We start from the raw sequence: 20,849 nt of genomic DNA, 5'->3' as shown, positions 1-20,849 counted from the left end.
TATGGAAATCATGGCTCTGATTTCATGTGTCTGACAATGTGAATGTTAATGTCAGCTAGAATGATGCCTTTTGGAAACACTTAAATTCCTAAAGAGTGGGTAACCCTATTAGTCTGTTATAATCTTCCAGGCTAACAGTAATATGATTATAATATATTATCCCCATAGGACATGGAGAATAATCTCCTTTCCAAAAGAGGATCAGGAGAGAGACCAAAGAAGAGTATGTGAAGAATACTTTGGGATTGTAGACTGGGCAGAAGAAGCTTGCTTGGTGAAGTTATAACTAGAAGGATCAGAATTTTACGATAATTAGGAATCACATGGGTGTAGGTGAAGGTGGAATGATGGTTTGGGGTTGGAGAAATCCTTTGGGTCTGGAGCAGTAAAGAGGGGGGAGCAAAAGCTCAGCTGTGTTTTTGTGTCCCCTTTTCCCCATATTAAAATGCATGATTGTTTTAAAAAAACAATCACCTAGGTGCTTGTGGCTCAGTTGGTTAAGCGTTTGACTCTTGGTTTCAGCTCAGGTCTGATCTCAACGGTTCGTGGGTTCAAGCCCCTCATCGGGCTCTTTGCTGACAGCACAGAGCCTGCTTGGGGTTCATATTCTCTCTCTCTCTCTCTCTCTCTCTCTCTCTCTCTCAAAATCAATAGATTAGAAAGAAAGAAAGAAAGAGAAAGAAAAAGAAAGAAACCACATTCAAAGGCAGCATTCCTAGAGTGTGTTCATAGATATTCAATAGGTGCTATGTGAAAAAGACATTCTTACTAATGAGAAGAAAAGCTAGTAAATACAAGATAAAAGGGGCCAGCCAGATGTCCACGGTGGATACTCCCTTGCATGCTTTTGGCTTCTGTAATCTTGCTTGCCTCCTGCCTGTACCACCCACCTGCATAAGTGCCCCCTCCCCTTATTCTTTTGTCTCTCAGCCCCCTACCATCCCAGCCTTAGGAGAAGGCCAAGGCCGAGTTTCGGGCTCAGCCTTTGGAGGTGACACCACTCGGCTGGCACAGGTGTGAAATAAACCGTCTTTTCTGATTCCCCGCTTGTCTCTTCCTGGGTGCTGAGTATTTGCTGTAGCAGCAACTCTGGAAAACTTGAAATTTGCGGTCAAACAGATTTGGTTCCTGCAAGAACTTTCACTGTTGGAGCAGAGAACTTCTTTATTATATGAGGGTTTTTCTGACAGCCATGGGAATGCTGCATGGTGACAGAGAAAGGAAAGTGTTGATGACCCATAATTCCACTGAGCAGAGATGACACTGTGAACATTTGATGCGCAAATTGTAACACTGTTTTATGCATGTATTTTCCTGTGTTTCTTTTTCTTTAATACAAATGTGATATATACTACATACACTGTCCCACAATATGATTGTTTAGATGAAATAATGATTGCTCAGTTTTCCATGGCGTTGACTTGGCCATAATTTTTGTCCCCAGTCCCTTTTGTTGCACATTTAGGTAGGTTTGTGGTTTTGTTTTTATAGATAATACTGAGATAAACATCCTTGAACACACCTATTTGTCCGGTTTCTTATTTGCAAAAGGATAGAGGAAACTTAGGTGTAGGCAGATAGCATTTCGGAGGTGAGGAAATTCAACTCTTTACTCTAGAATTGCGTTCTTATAAATCACAAGTAAAATATAATTTTTCAGCGTGGTAACAGAGGGAGAAGAGAGAGAGGGAGAGAGAGAGAGAGAGAATTAGAAGCCCTTTTATGACCCTTGTTCATTGTAGATAGCTCCAGTATAATTTCCTGACCCGTGTGTATGGGGAAGGAGGTGGCCCTGGGAATGTGCTTTCCCATCCAGTCGAGCACCCTTTCCAGCTTTACCATGAAGGGGGCTGAAGCACAATGTTCTGGAAATGAAGGCCAACAGTGTAGGACAGTCAAACCCTAACCAGCTCTGGGAAGGAAGAGGAGAGAAGGCAGAAAATGTAAATCTGAGGTGTATGTGGGCCAGTTTTTCCAAAGTGAAGAAAGAAAACAACACACTTAACCATCGTGAGATTTGAAGGGTAAGGAGACTTAGCAGTTCGATGATTCTCAAGGTCCCAAGGGAAGGGAGAAGAATCAGAATTTTTCAGTATTAAATAATTCTGTATTTTGAATGCATTTAGTATAATTGTATCTGCATTTCTCCTGTGTATCAGTGATGGGGGTCGTGGCCTGGTTGGAAAGAGTTTGAGAAAACCTCATACAGTTCAGTACGAACATGATACAGATGGGACAGCCAAGGTCCAGAAAGCACAGAGCCACCAGGGACAGGACTTAGACCAGGACCCCCCAGTTCAGGAACTTCCCCTCCAGCTTTTCCGTTAGAAGGAAGATATTTATGAGGGGTTTCTAACCTTTCCCGTCATATCTGTTATTTGCGTGGTACACATAAGCTCTACTCCCCAAAGACAGAAAGGTAGAACTCCTTGTCAGTATGTAAATTCTTGGTTTCTGCAGACATTTCTGGTTCTAAGAAGTTCTTCTGGGCTTCAAGGTAGGGAGCACTTGAGCAGCCGTGATTGACAACCTTCCTAGAACAGAATGTTGATATGGGGGTAATTCAATTATGACAGCTACATACTTTATATGCTTGCTTCTCCACCCGCCCCCCCACCGCTCCCGCCAGCCTGACAACTAAAGAATGAAATTGTGTATATTTTGTTTATTAATGTCTCTTGTCAGGTAAATTCACTCTGGCTGGAGGAATCCTTTATTTTTTCCCCCCATATTACACACACACACACACATGTTGTAGAGAAAAGTTGTAAAAATAGAAGGAAAAAATCAAATCACATACTGTTTACACCTAAGCCTGTTAGTAAACTTGCTTTTAATCTTCTTTTGCCTCATGCATGTGCTCGTTCCTCAGCAGTAACTACCTAATATAACAGAACTTTGTTTCAGGTTAAGGGTGATAGTCTGTGTTAGGTGTTCTACATTTGTTCTGCGTATAAGGTTTCATAGTTTGTACTTGTAAAGTTATAGGTTCTGCCAAGAGTACGTATCACAATTAACGTATCTGTTATTTTATTGTTGCTTTTGAGTTGTTCTCTAAGTTTTTCTTGGAGAAATAATTCAATAAAAGACTCTGCGTGTAGAATGCCCTCAGGTTTGGAATAGTTTGCTTGAAATTGCTAGAGCAGAGGATGGGAGCATTTTTATGGCTCTTCGTTGAATCTGCAAATAGTTTTTCCAAAGGGTTATACCAATTTACACTTAGAGCAGCAAAGTTGGTCAAGGATAAGTCTCACTGTGCCCTTTTCTGGCCGAATCTTTCTAGTGTGGCTGCAAAAAAACCAGCGTACGGCTAGCTTTAGAAAACAGGTCACCTCCACCAAATGGCCATAACAACATGCTCTGTGCCAAGCTGTAATTCATCAATTTAATAAATAGTGAAGTGTCTACTGTTTGTCAGACATCATAGATGGGAGGGGGTGGGAAGAGTAACACATACCCACAGCCTGCTGGAAGAGCCATGCTCACAGGTATGGGGTCATGGATAAGAGTTTATGTATCCCTTGGGAAAGAGCCAAGACCATTCTAATCCTGGGGGTGGAATGATATCAGGAAACACTGTGAAAAGGGCCATTAAAGCTTAGTGTCACCGGAGCACATTCAGACAGGAGAGGTGGCAGCCGCAGCAGGAGGTGGGGTTCTGCCTGGTCATCCGGGAGGGTGGGCCCAAGAGGTGGGCGGAGCCTTTGTCTGGCTGGAGTCAGCTGCTGAGAGCGGTGTTGCTCTGTCCGTCCCCCCCTCCCCCCCCCCCAGTGACATCTCCACCTTCTCTGCAACTTAACCCCCAAGGCAGAGCCAGGGTAGATGCAGGCATTGGATGGGAACAGTGCCAGATGGGTCATTCATAGTTTTCTCTGACCCAGGGTTCTGTGCAGGTTACACAGTGCAGGACTGGGGCTTCCGTGTTTGCTGAGCCCCTCTTGCGGGTCTGTACCTCTGAAGGTTGGTAATCGTGCTATTAGGAATTTGGGGGGAACAAAGCTGAAGCTTAAGTGATTGCCTTAGGCAGCTTGGCTAGTTAATATCTGTTTAGGCAGCATTTTCATTTCTAATCTCATGTACAGTTTAATAATTTAACAGCTAATACACTAGCAGGGCAGCGGAAACGTTAACAGAGTATTTCATAGTTGTTAATTTTTACCACTTGGGTTTTTTTTGCTCTTTTTTTTTTTAATTGGTGGGAATAATAACCAGGGAGAGTGAAAAACGGAACTTACGATTGACTTGGTGGTTTTTCTGCCTCACATGGGAAGAACTAGGAAAGCAAAAGATTTGTGGACTGAAATTTTTCCTCCATAATTTTGGGGATTCCTAACTCTCTTAATGCTCCCCTCCCATAACACCCAGTTTTTTTAAATACTTTTTGTGTGAAAATTGCCACACAGTTGCTCTGGAGCAGTAAAACAGATGTGCCAAAGACTAAATTTATTTTCAAGAAATTCCTTGCATCTTAAAAAAAAAGTTTATATTTTCTTTCTTAGATATGTGCCACAGTGTACTTAACCACCTTGGGTCTTTCTATCTCTCAATGTCTACTGTAAGCCTCCAGTATTTAAGTAGATCTGAAACGCAAAGATTCAGGATTCACATTAGAGCCTCAAACTTAGTACATTCTTATAAAACTTAATAGAATTTTAGGGATGTACCACACTATATCATGAGCACGGACACCCACTACTGAAGTGTGATATTGGGAGCCAATCAGGTGTAAGATATTGACCCTACGGATCCAGATGAAAGGAATCTGTAAGCAAAGCGTGGGAACAGTAAGTGTGCATTCAAGAGATTTCTAGGCATTTGAGAACCGGAGAAACTGGAACATAGTATTTGTTAAAAACTTGGACTCTGGCGACAGAGAAATCTTGGCTACACACAGTTGAGTTACTTTTCCCAGCCTGAGTCCCCTCAGTCTATAAAATGAGGGTAGTAACCGACCTTGGTTTAGTGTCAGGTGGAAATGAGGTGACAGACACAGGTATCCAGGAAAGTGCTGGCACACGGGCTCAACAAATGCTTGACTTTTCCTAGGAATCCATCTCTTTGTAAGGGCTTGTGTGTGTGTGTGTGTGTGTGTGTGTGTGTATTATATGGATATTATAACCAGAATAAGCGGGGGCGCCTGGGGGGCTCAGTTGGTTGAGCGTCCGACTTCGGCTCAGATCATGATCTCACAGTTCGTGAGTTCAAGCCCCACGTGGGGCTCTGTGCCGACAGCTCGGAGCCTGGAGCCTGCCTTGGATTCTGTCTCCCTCTCTCTCTGCCCTTCCCCACTCTCACTCTGTCTCTCTCAAAAATAAGTAAACATTAAAAACATTTTTAAAAAAGGAGAATAAGTGAATGCATTCTTTTACAGAACTCCTCTGTGCGGAGCAGTGAACCCTGGTAATCTCTGTTTTTGGTGGTAGAGATCAGTTATTTTTCAGGTTCTGGTTTTTCTCAGAAAATACTGGTCAAAAAAGGTGGCGCAGGTTTTGCAGATACTCTGGCAAAACTCAAAGTCCAAACTTCCTATGACACCTCTCTGTTCTTTGTTTCCCCTTAATTTTCATTGTTATCTTGTGTGTGTTCCTTACATACGGGGGAAGGGAAAGGAAGTGAGCAACCTTCCTGTTTTCCTGTCTTTAATTCCTTTTCTGCTTCTGTTCCCTTTCCCCGGCCTTCATTTTATATTGAGAGCGTGGGCATCTGAATGGGGTATAACCCTATTGGGGTTAACGGGGTATAATCTGTTCATAGATTTGTCACCGTGTTTTCCTGGAATGTCCTTGACACTGTTATAAGTCACACATTTGTGTGGTCTGTAGGGTGGTCAGAGCAGAGATGCCCGGTGTGAGTAAATCCAGGGAAAGAACACGTGGTCCAACAGCCTGCTCCAGTGGGAAGTGGCACCTTTGCCTGTCAGGTGCCTGCCCCCCGCGCCAGCTCTCCCCGGGTGTGGTTAGTGTTAGCAGTCCTCAGCTTTCCATCCTGACATCTTCACTCCATCTGCTGGCTTCTCAGATTTTGGCAGACAGGACATTCCCCCCGCTGCTTCACGTAGAGCAAAAATATGGCCTTTGGTAAGATTTAGACACCCAACTTTTTTTTTTTTTTCAATGTTTATTTTTGAGAGAGAGAGCGTGCGCGCAAAGGAGGGTCAGAGAGAGAGGGAGACACAGAATCCAAAACAGGCTCCAGGCTCCAGGCTCCGAGCTATCAGCACAGAGCCCGACATGGGGCTCCAACCCACGAACCGTGAGATCACGACCGGAGCCAAAGTCGGACGCTTAACTGACTGAGTCACCCAGGTGCTCCTGGACACCCAGCTTTTAATAACCAAGTGGGATTCTGCACACAGAACCCTAGTCAGTTCATCCAAAGAATTTTCTTCCTTTGATTAAGGAACTTAGGTTGTAGATACTAAAAATACGAGTCCTTTTTCTGGAGCCATGAGTGAGTAAGGGCTAATTTATATGTTTGGATTTATACCTGCCAGTCGGCCCACCCGAAATCTGACCCTGGACCATTTCTTCAATGTCAAGCCCCTAAATATAGCACATAAAGCCCTTTGTGATCTCACCCCCTTTGTTTTTCTGGCCTCCTCGCACGTTTTGCCATACACACCCTTCGTTCCAGCCATACTGAGCTGCTCTTTGATCCTCAAACATATGTCTCCCCTGGTGCCCGTTCGTCCTCATGGGCCCTCTTCCTGGCCTAGACCTATGCCGTGCTCTTCCCGACTCTCCTCTTCTTGAGACCGTTTTCCTGACCCTGCCCTCACAGAGGGATTTAGTGGCTGCTCTCCTGTCCCTTGGAAACGGGACTAGTTACAGGTTTCCTTGCCTGGGTCCTGCACTGCAGACAGTGACAAGGACTGTACCTTATTTATGGTGATCTGTTTATCCGCAGAGTGGAGGGCAGTTCTTGGCACATGATAGGTATATAATGGCTTCCCTTTCATGTGTTTCTTTCCTTAAAAATGTAAGTGTATAAGTTTCACCTTATTACTTAAACAATCAGAAACAATCACACATGTGCACATGTGTATGCTGTTACTTCTCTTTGCTTTTTTTTTTTTTTTTTTTAATTTATTTAACAGGATATCCTGAAATTCAGTTCACGGATTGTCTTCATTCTTTTTTTTGGGGGGGTACATTTAATGAAATCCACAAATAAGTGAAGCAATATAAGTGAACAGCTTGATAAAGTTTCACAAAATGAACACAGTATGTAAACAGTACCCAGGCCAAGAAATTAAAAAGTTACCAGAAGCCCCCTTCCAACCACACTGCCCACTCCAAGGATACCTGTTCTCCTGACTTCTTACTCAGTAGACTAGTTGTGCCTGTTTTTGACTTTATACTTCATGTGCATGGAATGATATGTACGCTCTTTGGTTTCTCCGCTCCACATGACGTATGGGAGACCCATCTGTGTGGTCGCACATAATTGTAGTTCATTCTGGTTGCTGTATAGATTCTGATTCAGATGAGCTACAGATTTTTAATCTGTTCTACTGCAGATAGACCTGTGGGTTCTTTCCAGTTTGGGGCTATTTTTAATGGTTCCTCACTCTTCTTTATGGCCTCCTAGTACTCCATCCACGTAGGTGTATGGTCATGTATTCAACCAATCTTTTTTGGATGCACATTTAGGTTCTTCCCAATGTTTTTCTATTACAAATAATGTATAAGGTTTTGATTAACTCGTGCGTTATATTAGGAGCATGAAAAAAAAAAAACCCAACTTCATGAGGAAGGAGAGTCCCAGAGAACATTTTTGGGGGGAAGAACTAATCAATTTGGCAGCTCTGCTCAGTTGGTAAAAAGGAATTGCAGAACTTTTCTTAGGAACAGGTTAGTTTGGGGAACATTTTGGGTTTCTCTCATAAAGGAGTAAGGGCTAATATAAGAGAAGGGCTGAGAATCCCGTATCTGTACCTCCTTGGGCACAGCCTCATTCAGAAGATTCTTCTGTTTGTTGTCCTCATTTATTCACTTATTTACATTATTTGTTGTGCACCTTCCTTGTTCGAGACACGTTGTTCTAGCTACCAGGGGCATAGCTCCCAGCCCTCAGGGAGCTCACGTTCTAGTGAGGGAAGTAGCCTAGACAAGACAAAGAAGAAAATGTGTAGTGTGTCAACTAGGAAAATAAAGCTGGGAAGGCAGATTGGGCTGTGGGTGTGCAAGTGCGTGTGTGTGTGTGTGTGTGTGTGTGTGTGTGTGTGTGTGTGTGTGTTGGGGTGTTTGGGTATTGGGGGTAAGACACAGGTCTCCAAGAGCGGTCAGGAAAAGAATGGCTTTCTCTTTCTACTTCTAGCTTACCAAGCCAGATGTAACCAACATTAAGGACACACATGTTTAGCCTAAAAAAATTATGAACTCTCTAAATATGTAGAATTCTGTTATTTTGTCTTTTCCTTAAATTATTTTGCTCCTAATCTGGAATTTCAGATCTTGTAAGGAATTTTTATGAGTCACAGTCACTTATTAATGTGTGTGTTCAAGTGAAAATCATTTACCTGATTCATAAGGATGTGGAAGCTGATCGGAATTCTAATGGAGAGGAGAGAGTATGTCTTCCGGTTTAGGAGACCCAGTGCTTTGCTTCCGGAAAGGCTCTAGTTAAAGCCATGGCCCAAGGCTGCTTACACTGGCATGGGGATGGAAATTTCCAATTGTGTGCACCCGAATGGGGCTCATTTTTCTCAACTGCTTTATGGTCATAAGAGATCCCTTAACCTAGATACTGGGGCTGGATAATAATTAGGGTTTCTTGTGAAAGTGTAAAAAAGTTAACAGTATGCCTGAATTTGTAGTAAATGTTATTTTGACATTTATCACACTGCATTATAATTGTTTAATTGTGTCTGTACCTTACTCTGTGTTGTCTTACTCATGCTTGGCCCCCAGTGACCTAGTACCGCCTGTCAGAAGCACCCAGGAAAGCAGGCGCTCAGTAGATTCTTGTTAACACAATGGAGGACTCAACAACAGAGTGCCAGTTTAAATCAGGTTAAAAAAACAATACTAATAAATAAATTCATTTGTTTTTTGTTTGTTTGTTTTGTTTTGTTTTGTTTTTAGTTGTGATTGAGCCACTGTTGATCAAGACCATATTATTGGGAAGGACTGTTTTCCCAAAAGCTTATCAAAATGTTACAGAATACCTAACTTCACCTGTCTCTGTTTTTTACTTCACTGATTGTATGACCTTGGGTAAATGACTTCTGGAGGACTTGACTTCCTTATCTAAAATAAAAAATCAGGATGATATCTACTTCACGAAGATGTGAATTTTACCAGTGGGTAAAAGTGATTCGGAAACATTTTGGACCCAACTCAAAGCAGGATTTTCTTTGAAGATGGCTCTGTTTTACATACTGATTCAGTCTTCTTGGAAGGCACAGCTTTTGGGTTGGTGTGGAAGTATTAAGTGGTCTTGAAGAGTGTTTTTCTTTTCTTTTTTTTTATAATTTTATTTTTTAAATTTATCTCCAAATTAGTTAGCATATAGTACAACAGTGATTTCAGGAGTAGATACCCTAATGCCCCCTACCCAATTAGCCCATCCTTCCTCCCACAACCCCTCCAGTAACCCTCTCTTTGCTCTCCATATTTAAGAGTCTCCTATGTTTTGTCCCCCTCCCTGTTTTTATATTATTTTTGCTTCCCTTCCCTTGTGTTCATCTGTTTTGTCTCTTAAAGTCCTCAAATGAGTGAAGTCCTATGATATTTGTCTTTCTCTGACTAATTTTGCTTAGCATAATACCCTCTAGTTCCATCCATGTAGTTGCAAATGGCAAGATTTCATTCTTTTTGATTGCCAAGTAATACTCCATTGTATATATATATACCACATCTTCTTTATACATTCATCCATCGATGGACATTTGGGCTCTTTCCATACTTTGGCTATTGTTGATCGTGCTGCTGTAAACATGGGGGTGCATGTGTCCCTTTGAAACAGCACACCTGTATCCCTCGGATAAATACCTAGTAGTGCAATTGCTGAGTTGTAGGTAGTTCCATTTTCAATTTTTTGAGGAACCTCCATACTGTTTTCCAGAGCAGCTGCACCAGTTTGCATTCCCACCAGCAGTGCAAAAGAGATCCTCTTTCTCTGCATCCTCGCCAACATCTGTCGTTGCCTGAGTTGTTCATGTGAGCCATTCTGACAGGTGTGAGGTGGTATCTCATTGTGGTTTTGATTTGTATTTCCCTGATGATGAGTGATGTGGAGCATTTTTTCATGTGTCAGTTGGCCATCTGGATGTCTTTGGAGAAGCTTCTATTCATGTCTTTTGCCCATTTCTTCACTAGATGATTTGTTTTTTGGGTGTTGAGTTTGATAAGTTCTTTATAGATTTTGGATACTAACCCATTATCTGATATGTCATTTGCAAATATCTTCTCCCATTCTGTCAATGGTTTTTTAGTTTTGCTGATGGTTTCCTTCACTGTGCAGAAATAGTTCATTTTGGCTTTTGTTTCCCTTGCCTCCAGAGATGTGTTGAGTTAAGAAGTTGCTGTGGGCAAGATCAAAGAGGTTTTTGCCTGCTTTCTCCTCAAGGATTTTGATGGCTTCCTGTCTTAGGTTTAGGTCTTTCATCCATTTTGAGTTTGTTTTTGTGTCTGGGGTAAGAATGTGGTCCAGGTTCATTCTTCTGCATGTCGCTGTCCAGTTTTCCCAGCACCACTTGCTGAAGAGACTGTCTTTATTCCATTGGATACTCTTTCCTGCTTTGTCAAAGATTAGTTGGCCATACGTTTGTGGGTCCATTTCTGGGTTCTCTGTTCGGTTCCATTGATCTGAGGGTCTGTTCTTGTGCCAGTACCATACTGTCTTGATGATTACAGCTTTGTAGTATAGCTTGAAGTCTAGGATTGTGATGCCTCCTGCTTTGGTTTTCTTTTTCAAGATTGCTTTGGCTATTTGGGGTCTTTTCTGGTTCCATACAAATTTTAGGATTATTTGTTCTAGCTCTGTGAAGAATGCTGGTGTTACTTTGATAGGGATTGCATTGAATATGTAGATTGCTTGGGTAGCATGGACATTTTAACAATATTTGTTCTTCCTCTCCAGGAGAATGGAATCTTTTTCCATTTTTTGTGTCTTCTTCAATTTCTTTCATAAGCTTTCTATAGTTCTCAGTGTATAGATTTTTCACCTCTTTGGTTAGATTTATTCCTAGGTATTTTATGGTTTTTGGTGCAATTATAAATGGGATCGATTCCTTGATTTCTCTTTCTGTTGTTTCCTTGTTGGTGAATAGGAATGCAATCGATTTCTGTGCATTGATTTTATATACTGCCACTTTGCTGAATTCATAAATCAGTTCTAGCAATTTTTTGGTGGAATTTTGGGTTTTCCATATAGAGTATCATGTCATCTGTGAAGAGTGAAAGTATGACCTCCTCCTGGCCGATTTGGATGCCTCTTATTTCTTTGTGTTGTCTGATTGCTGAGGCTAAGACTTCCAATACTATGTTGAATAACAGTGGCGAGAGGGGACATCCCTGTCTTGTTCCTGGCCTTAGGGGGAAAGCTCTCAGTTTTTCCCCATTGAAGATGATATTAGTGTTGGGTCTTTCGTATATGGCTTTTATGACCTCAAGGTATGCTCCTTCTATCCTTACTTTCTTGAGGGTTTTTATCAAGCAAGGATGCTGTATTTTGTCAAATGCTTTCTTTGCATCTATTGAGAGGATCGTATGGTTCTTGTCCTTTCTTTTATTGATGTGATGAATCACGTTAATTGTTTTGTGGATATTGAACCAGCTTTGCATCCCAGTTATAAATCCCACTTGGTCGTGGTGAATAATTTTTTTAATGTATTGTTGGATCCGGTTGGCTATTATCTTGTTGAGGATTACTGCATCCATGTTCATTAGGGAAATTGGTCTATAGTTCTCCTTTTTAGTGGGGTCTCTTGTCTGGTTTTGGAATCAAGGTAATGCTGGCTTCATAGAAAGAGTTTGGAAGTTTTCCTTCCATTTCTATTTTTTAGAACAGCTTCAAGAGAATAGGTGTTAACTCTTCCTTAAATGTTTGGTAGAATTCCCTTGGAAAACCTCTGGCCCTGGACTCTTGTTTTTTGGGAGATTTTTGATTACTAATTCAATTTCTTTACTGGTTATGGGTCTGTTCAAATTTTCTATTTCTTCCTGTTTCAGTTTTGGTAGTGTATATGTTTCTAGGAATTTGCCCATTTCTTCCAGATTGCCCATTTTATTGGCATATAATTGCTCATAATATTCTCTTACTGTTTTTATTTCTGCTGTGTTGGTTGTGATCTCTCCTCTTTCATTCTTGATTTTATTTATTTGGGTCCTTTCCTTTTTCTTTTTGATCACACTGGCTAGGGGTTTATCAGTTTTGTTAATTCTTTCAAAGAACCAGCTTCTGGTTTCATTGATTGAGGAGTGTTTTTCAAAATCTCATCCAATCTTGAGTCTGTGAATTCGTGTTTATTTTCTTTTGTTTGGCAAAATGTATCTCCTCAGTCTTGTGTTTTTTTTTTTTTTCCCCAGCATTGTGCTAATTCCTGTAGATAATTAGAAAAAGCCTTAATAGGTGGTTTGAGTGAATTTGTTATTTGAATGGGAAGACCAACACATGAGACAGTTGTTAGGAAACTAAGACAAAATATAAACAAAGGGCAGATTTTTGATAATCTGTAACAGTACCACAGAAATTCGAGGAGGACTAAAGAAGTGTGTAACTGGGAATTGAAGGATTAATGAGATTTGCATGGTAGACAGGAGCGCAGAAGCCCCCGGATGGAAGGCTTTTGAGCAGGAGCAGTGTGGATAAATCTGTAATTAAGAAAGATCCATCTGGCAGCTTTGTGTAGGAGATAAAGACTGGAAAGCTAGCTCCTTAACAGGAATCGTGTAAGCCACGTGGGTACCTGAAATCTTTGAGGGAGAGGTGTTGGCTAGAGCAAAGTCCTAAAGCTCAGTCCTCTGAGCATGGGTGCACCTGTACGGGTCCGTGGCTCAGCTGACCTTGGTGAAGCTGCATAGAGAACCTGAAGTCTAGAAACTGACTGTAAGTTGAATAGTTCTTACCTGCCTCTTAGGATAATTATGAGGATTAAATGAGATAAAGAATTATGTAATGAAGTGCTCAGTGAATGCAACTTAACTATTTATTATGTAGCTGCACTTCCCTAGAGCCCTGGTTCTGGAAATGTCCTCAGACCCCCACACTGGTATCGCCTGTGAGGTTGCTGCGAGTGCAAATTCATGGGCCCCACTCAGGCTCCAAGTAGCTCTGCAAGGTGGTGGGCAGGGAAAAGTTTGAGAACTGCCCCAGAGGAATCCTGCCCTTGGGATTCCAGAACAAAGAAAGGGAGAGAATTTAAAAGAGGGGCCAAGAACAGTGTCCTTTGCAGTGTAGGAGGTAACAGGCACCGAGAAGGTTGTGAAATTTAGGGAGAGGAAAGCAGTGATTTTTTGCAGTGCCCACGAACTAACAGCTGTACACACAAAGTTTAATTAATATTTGTTTCTATGTTATTGAAGACAGCTGGTTTAGTAGTATGTTGGGGATGGAAGGAAGATTTAGGACAGTTATATATAATATGTATAATGTATATATTATAATAATAAAAGATACCATGAAACTACATTGGAAATTTATTACTGGATGGACTTTACATCTTCTGTTTAGGGATATTTCTGGACTGCCTACCTCCTGTGACTGGGCATTGTGCTGTCTACCTGCTGTAAAAAGAAAGTGGGATGTGACTCTTGCTTTCAGAGGCTTCACGGAATTACACTTTTTAAAGGATTTGAAGGGATCTTTTGCCGTAACTCCTCTGGCTATAGAGAATAAACACTCTGATCTCCTCTCTGCTGACGCCAGAAGTTAACGTGTGGTTGTCTTCCTGTCGGTGCAAGGCCTACATTGAAACTACCTAATTTCTCCCGAAAGCATTCTGAACATCGACTTTATTTTTAATTTGTTTGTTATTTTCTGGCTCCGGATATACCTTCGGGATCATTGAAATCTTTTGCAGTGTTTTATGTCCCTGTTTAACACGGGCCACCTGGGGTTTTTCATGGAGAGCTGTGCCCGATGGTCCGTCCCCATCCCCACCCCCGTCACCAGTGCAAGCAGCGAACACAGTAGCCTGAAATACAATAAATTGACTTCTCCGCTTCATCCATTTAGCCCTTATTTACTGCCCATTGTGCGCAGGACACCGAGACGATAATGGTGAAGCAGTGTCAACAAAACACGGCTCGTGCCCGAGGCCACGTGCATCGAGGCCGAGTGGCCCAGACGTAGCGGACCTGTCTGGGGCTTGGTGGGAGGGCAGCCACGTGTTCAGAGGGTCTCCAGCACGGGCCGGAGTTCAGATTTGCAAATGTGTGTCTTGAAACCTTACCATGTCTTGGAAACGGACGACTTGGTAGTTGAGATTGCACCGGGAATGCAGGCGCTGTGCTCGCGCATAATCGTGACTCCCCAGTTTGACATCTCAGAGACACTTGCAGAAAACGCAAGTGGAGCTCACTCCCCAGAGATGACGATGATTGGACAGTCAATGCGAATGATCGTGTGTCACGATTATGTTTTTTGCTTTGGTTTGGTCTTATTGAGGGTCACTGACATACGTGTCTCGGGCGTGCCGCACCGTAGCTCAGTACTCGTGTGTAGTACGAAGGGAGTGCGTTTCCGTTGCACGCGGACCAAGCAGCCTGCTCGTTTCCCATTTGCTTTGGACTTCGGGGCTGGGGTGGGTGGGTAGTCAGACTGCTGGCAGTCTTTCACTGTCTTCTGTTTCTCTCCAAACCCCCCAGAGAAAAGTAGCTGGACCTTAGTACACCACTTTCAGAAGGTTGCCAAGACCAGACCTGGACCTAAGTGTTTGCAGTAGGCAGAGCGGTCAGTGGTTTCCTTTCATAGCCAGTGAGCGTTGAGAAGGTGAACTTAAAGCGAGATGAGATCTTCTTTAAATTAAAGGTTTTGTGATCATCACAGCGCTAGAATACCGATTGGCTATTTGAAGACCTGGTGGAATATAATTTTTGTAATTTATGTGTTTGGGTTTTTTTCCTCAAGCTGCTGAATATTGACAGAAATGCCCCCTTAGTCCTACTCAGCTACCCAAGGAATGTTTGGTGTCTTAGGAACATAGAGCCCAGGATGAAAAATAGAGTTAAGGCATTTGGGGGTTTCAGAGCTGAAAAAAGTGGGTTGTTTTTTTTTTTAATGTTTATTTGTTTATTTGGGTTTTTTTTGTTTTTTTTTGAGAGAGAGATAGAGAGCGAGCAGGGGAGGGACAGAGAGAGAGGGAGACAGAATCCCAAGCAGGCTCCGTGCTGTCAGCACAGAGCCTGATGTGGGGCCCAAACCCATGAACCATGAGATCATGACCTGAGCTGAAAGCAAGAGTTGGATGCTTAACCAACTGAGCCACCCAGGCGCCCCTGAAAAAACTTTTTTAAAGAAGGAAAGCAAGTGAGCCAAAGTATGTGTGTTTATTTTGTTTTGTTTTCATGATGGCTTTTGAATTCACCTCTTTTCCCCTTCTCTTCTGTTTTCTGCAGTGAACACCTACCTCTTCATGATGCAGGCTCAAGGCATTCTGATCCGGGACAACATGAGAACCATCGGAGCTCAGGTTTATGAGCAGGTGGTTCGGAGTGCTTATGCCAAGAGGAACAGCAGCGTGAATGACTCAGGTATATTTTTAGTCAAGAGATGGTCTGATTAGAATGTCTCCTCCCCAGAGAGGTAAATTTGGTTCGAATAATTATTTGTGATGAGAAAAAGTGCATTGTAAAAGAGAGAAGGTTTGGCTGAGCCTTCCCTTCTTCCTAAAAAAGAGGTTCTTGCAAAATGAATCCTTCTTCGTGTTGCCAACACTATACTCAAGGTGACTGGATGACTCCAGTTTTGCTCCTGATACTTTTCAGGGTTGGGGGGGTAAAGAATATCTTTTAAGACCCCTTTTTTCAGCCTCTAAGAGGGGACTAAAATTAAGCTTATGTTTAGGACACCAGCAAAACAGTTGTTTCTGGAAAGAATTTGATTTCAAAAAATGTTCCATACAGCCAACGAGGAAAAACAGAACTTGGTTGGACTTCCTCACACTTGCTTATTTTGTGGCTCAACGTTGTGGGGTTGGTTGGATCGTTGGTTGGTTGGTTGGTGGGTTGGTTGGTTTTGTCTCGTTAGTTGCACGTAGTGGTGGTCCACGGTATTTTCAAAGTAAATCTGGCCGTGGTTGCCAAACAGGAAGAGTTGCTCCAACTCTGTTCTTCCTGTTGGACTGTGCTTGAATTTCGCCAGCCCCATAGGACTTGCTTACCTCGTTGGTTATGAGTGCTTTAATTGAGACTTAACAGATTTCCATTTCATAATAATCACGTCATCTGGGACAGCCTCCGCAAATTAACAGCCACTTCTGGAAGAAATGTTCAATAGTTTGCCTGGTTTATCTTCCCTAGTCAGGTGTGGTTTTCATCCTGTGGTTTAATTCCAGCTACGTGGCTGAGTTTGGTAGTCAGAATCCTTCAGCTTTGCAGAAAGCTTTTGAGACTATTCAGCTAAAGATAGCAGTGATGGACGCAAGAGTGAACATTTCTGCCTTCTCAGTCTTTTGGAACTTTTACCTGTGGCTTTTATTGTCTTACAAGCACTAATTATATAAAGAGGAAAAAAGAACACAGAGGTTAGATGGCTTGCCTAACATTATATGAAAAGAGCTTGTTCCTGAATCATGGTTTTGACTCTAACTATTTTTATAAAGGCTATACACAGCAAGTTCTTCACCTTTGAAAGCTGTCTTTTTGGTCTCTCTTTTTAACTCCTCCAAAAATTGAACATAGAAAGTATTTCCAGATGGTTAAATGGGACGGTCGTGAGGCGTCTCTTGTCTGGCCAGGGATGTATTTTATTTAAAAAATAGACACCCCCGAGATTTTATTTTGCTAAGCATTTATGATTTGCCTTTGTATTTCTTTAACTGAGACCCAATGTGCTTTCCTGTGGCTTTATTACCAATTTCACTCAAGCCTAGTGCAATATCATAAAATGAGTATAGTTGAAGAAATATTCTTGCCTCCGAATCAGCCTTCTCTAAGTTCTGAGATTGTCCAGAGCTCACTGTAGAATGTGAAGTTGCTTTGCAAACACTGCAAATGAAAATTCTGTGGTGCTTGGGATCTCGGGAGAAAGCATTGCCTCTCAAAGGGAAGTGAAATCCTTAAAAGAATTGACCACATCCTTGTTTATCATCAGTCTGGCCTGCTGGCCAACTTAGCAACAAAGGACTACAGTTAGCAAACCAAAGCTTTAATACTTCCTTTCTTCTTGTTTGCAAAGAGCAAGTGATTGGCTTTTCAGAGCCTTTCGGCCAAATTGTGGTTTCATTAAACAATTGGCCTGAGCCCTGAACCAGATCTGGAAGAGGAATCCATACAGTTTCTAAAGGCATGAGAGAAGGCTGAGCACACTTTCCTGATTCATCGTGTATGACATTAGATTTTGCAAATAATCTGCTCAAACATCATCACCCTTGACTCAAGCATGGTCCTGTCAGGTGGACAGGATTTTATGTCACTTCCATTTTGCACAGGTAGCACAAATAATCTTAGAAGCGTTGGAGTGACTTGTTCAGGTGACTTTGCCCGAACCCTGCCCCAAACCTGCTTTTCGTTGTGTGATGAAACTAGGGAGTCCTTTGACTACTCGTCAGCCTTCCCCCTGATGAATCAGTCAGGAAAAAAGGAACATTTGTGCTGTCATGACATTTATCCGGTCCAAGTCTCCATGCCTCTCCAAAGTTAGGTGATACTGCGACGTCCATCTGGGCATTTGGTGAGTTAGTCTGTTCTCTCTCAGAAGTTAGAGGGCCACGGGCAGCTGCCCTTCCTACAAGCACAGGGTCTCACTGATCACCCTGAAACTTGAAAACCAAGTGGTGCCCTCGGAAGACGTATCCAGGGACCCATTGTGATTTGACTTTGCGCGTGTTTATTTTCAAATTGTCGTAGACCAGAATAATTCTTCCCAGCATCCCTCTGGTGGGGATAATCACCCATTTTGTGTCCATGGTGTCTGTTTCCCTTATAAATTGGAAGTCTTTAGCTGTCAGGGGCCGTGTTACTATGCGCTCGACACTTTGCTTGCACTGCCTCGTGGACCCGTCATAGGAACTCAGTAAGGCGACTGCCGCGTTCCCACCTTAGGGACGAGAAGGTAAGATACAGGGCTCGGTGGGGCTGTGGGGCAGGGCTTGCCGACCTCCGGATGCCGGCAGCCTTCGCGGCCTCTCTGGTCTGGAAGCCCCAGCACGTTGCACACCGCCCAGCCCCCAGAAGGCCCTCGGGAAGTGGGTTTTGAGTGCGGGAGTGAACAGATTTAACAAAACATTTTAAGTGTTGTAACCTAATTCTGAGATTACCATCTTAATTGGCTTCCATGTTCCTGGCACATCCTTGGGGAGTGAGTTTTAGAGAGGAAACATCATTTCATTGGAAAGGTATCCAGTGAAAACCCACCGTTTTTATGCATTTCAAAGCAGTGCCAGGCAGAGAGGGCACTCTCGACCTGATCCTGCTGAGATAGTGGGTGACCGTCATTTCTGACCCGACCACTCCCACCACGGGCTTGACAAGGGTAGCAGGACGGAGGTGGCCCACGAGCTCCACTGCCCCACCCTGGACACAGTGCTGGGGCCCATGCCCATCTTCAAAGGCTTTCATTAGGCCAAGTGTAGCCAAAAAGCTTAGTGTGGCATTTAAATAATGCTGGCTTTATCCTTGAAAGCCAAAGTGGTGATTGTCCAATAAGAATGCACTTGTCAGGGGTGCCTGGGTGGCTCAGTCGGTTGAGCGTCCGACTTTGGCTCAGGTCATGATCTCACAGCTTGTGAGTTCGAGCCCCGCGTCAGGCTCTGTGCTGACAGCTCGGGGCCTGGAGCCTGCTTCGGATTCTGCGTCCCCCTCTCTCTCCGCCCCCACCCACTCGCATTCTGTCTCTGTCTCTCTCAAAAATGAATAAACATTAAAAAAAAAAAATTAAAAAAAAAAAGAATGCACTTGTCAGGATCAGGACTGTGAGCCAGGAGATACACCTGAAGTAATAATAACCTGGAGAGGAGGCTTCTCGGTGCCGTGTGTGTGTGTGTGTGTGTGTGTGACCTCAGGAATCCTGCAGAATTTACTGTGAGCAGTAGGGGAGATGCTCAAAGAACATTGACATCAGAATGGGTCATCTGGGTTCATCTCTTCTAGCCACTTAGGATTGTTTTTAAGTTTATTTATTACTTTTTTAGTGATCTCTATGCCCGATATGGGGGCTTAAACCCGTGACTCTGAGATCAAGAGTCACACACTCCTCTGACTGAGTCAGCCAGGGCGTCCCCACCCACTTAGTTTTATAAATGAGGCGAGTGGTTGGGGGACCGGGCCTTTCTCATCCTTAAATATGAGTTTGCAGGTGCCATTCTACTTGGTAACTTTTACCCAGAGGGAGATTTCTTGCCTCTGTACACACGTGTGTCCGCACATGCACACAGACCTTCCCACACTTACAGCCCCAACCCCTTTATAGTCACGTGCTCAGAAAAATGTTCTCTTGTCCACATCCTTGGAAACAGATCTGTTGCCATAGGCAAATAAAGTGAATAAAGTCATTGCCAGGGCACTGTGCAATAGACTCAGTGAGCTAGATATTCTTAACCTCTTTGTCTCTGGTTGTTGTTTTTCTTTATTTTTTAGGAAAAGAAAATTTTTTTAAGTTTGTTTGTTTTGAGAGAGAGAGTGCACGCGCTCATGCGAACAGGGGAGGGGCAGGGAGAGAACGAGAGAGAGAATCGCAAGCAGGCTCCACACTGTCAGCATGGAGCCTGATGCAGGGCTCAAACTCATGAACCACGAGATAATGACCTGAGCTGAAATCAAGAGTCAGACGCTTAACCGACTAAGCCACCCAGGCGCCCCTCTTTCTGTCTGGTTTTTGGGTGCTCAGTCCATGGTCTTCCTTGTGTCTACTCCCCCAGCAGGTGCAAGGTCATCCTTAGGCCTGTTAACTCGTGAAAAATGCTAATTCTTTGTATTTTACAGATATTTGTTCTGATGACAGCTTGCTAATATATACACATTTCCATATTTTTCAAGCAGAGAGGGGAGTGTTTGGTCTTTTCTCAAATGGAAGGGGAAAGTGGTGGTTCTTCCTGGAATCTGTTGGTCAGCGTTTCCCAGTCCCAGCTCAACTGGATTTGGCAAGATAAGGGAGAGGGCAGACGTTTGCCCCTCCTAAACACTGGGGTAGCCGTGCCAACCTGAGTGCACATTGGAAACTCCGAGGGGTGGGGGCTTTAAAAAATACCAGTGCCTGCACCCCTCCCCCAGAGGTTCTTACTTCATCAGTCTGGGAAACAGCCTGTGTGTTATTAGGGTTTTTACAAGCTTCATAGACGATTCTAATGTGCAGATGTGGCTGCCGAAGCCCTGGTGGAAAGCAAAGTTGAGTAAGCAGGCCATCTGAATTTGTAGGTACGAAGGCTATCTGCTGTTTTCCCGTTTTATAAATGCAAAAACAGTACCTTCTTTGCCTTTCTGTCTCCTTTGCTGGAGGAATATGTCCTGATTTAAAACAGATTCGACTGAAAACACAAAGCCTCGGCCAGAGAAAGTCAGCCAGCTTGTTTTCCCGCCCAGCTGCTCCCTCCCTCATTCAGCAGAGAGGAAGAGGAAGGGGCTCCTGGCTGGCCCAGTCAGCACCGTGCGACCCTTCATCTCGGGGTTGTGAGTTCCAGCCCCACGTTGGGTGTAGAGGTCACTTAAAAATAAAGTCTTCAAAAAAAGAGAGGAAGAGGAAGAAGC

General features: G+C 43.2%; 1 protein-coding gene across 2 annotated transcripts in view; it reads left to right on the top strand.

Annotated features, from left to right (window-relative positions):
• The window catches only part of B4GALT5 (beta-1,4-galactosyltransferase 5), a 73,876-nt gene that overhangs the window by 41,341 nt on the left and 11,686 nt on the right, over positions 1 to 20,849 (top strand). The window contains exons 1-2 of one of the 2 annotated variants that reach the window (XM_078443961.2): positions 14,812 to 14,898; positions 15,564 to 15,698. In XM_078443961.2, coding sequence (XP_078300087.1) covers positions 15,581 to 15,698 — 118 coding nt within the window. In that variant the 5' untranslated portion in view covers positions 14,812 to 14,898; positions 15,564 to 15,580. Of the gene's footprint in view, positions 1 to 14,811; positions 14,899 to 15,563; positions 15,699 to 20,849 lie in introns of those variants that run through there. The other variant, XM_078443959.2, reaches the window with a different exon arrangement.

The sequence above is a fragment of the Panthera onca genome, chromosome A3 (genome assembly GCF_046562875.1).
Source record: "Panthera onca isolate mPanOnc1 chromosome A3, mPanOnc1 haplotype 2, whole genome shotgun sequence".
Lineage (NCBI taxonomy): Eukaryota > Metazoa > Chordata > Mammalia > Carnivora > Felidae > Panthera > Panthera onca.
The sequence above is the reverse complement of the archived record's forward strand: the minus strand, read 5'-3'. Positions and strand labels throughout refer to the sequence as shown.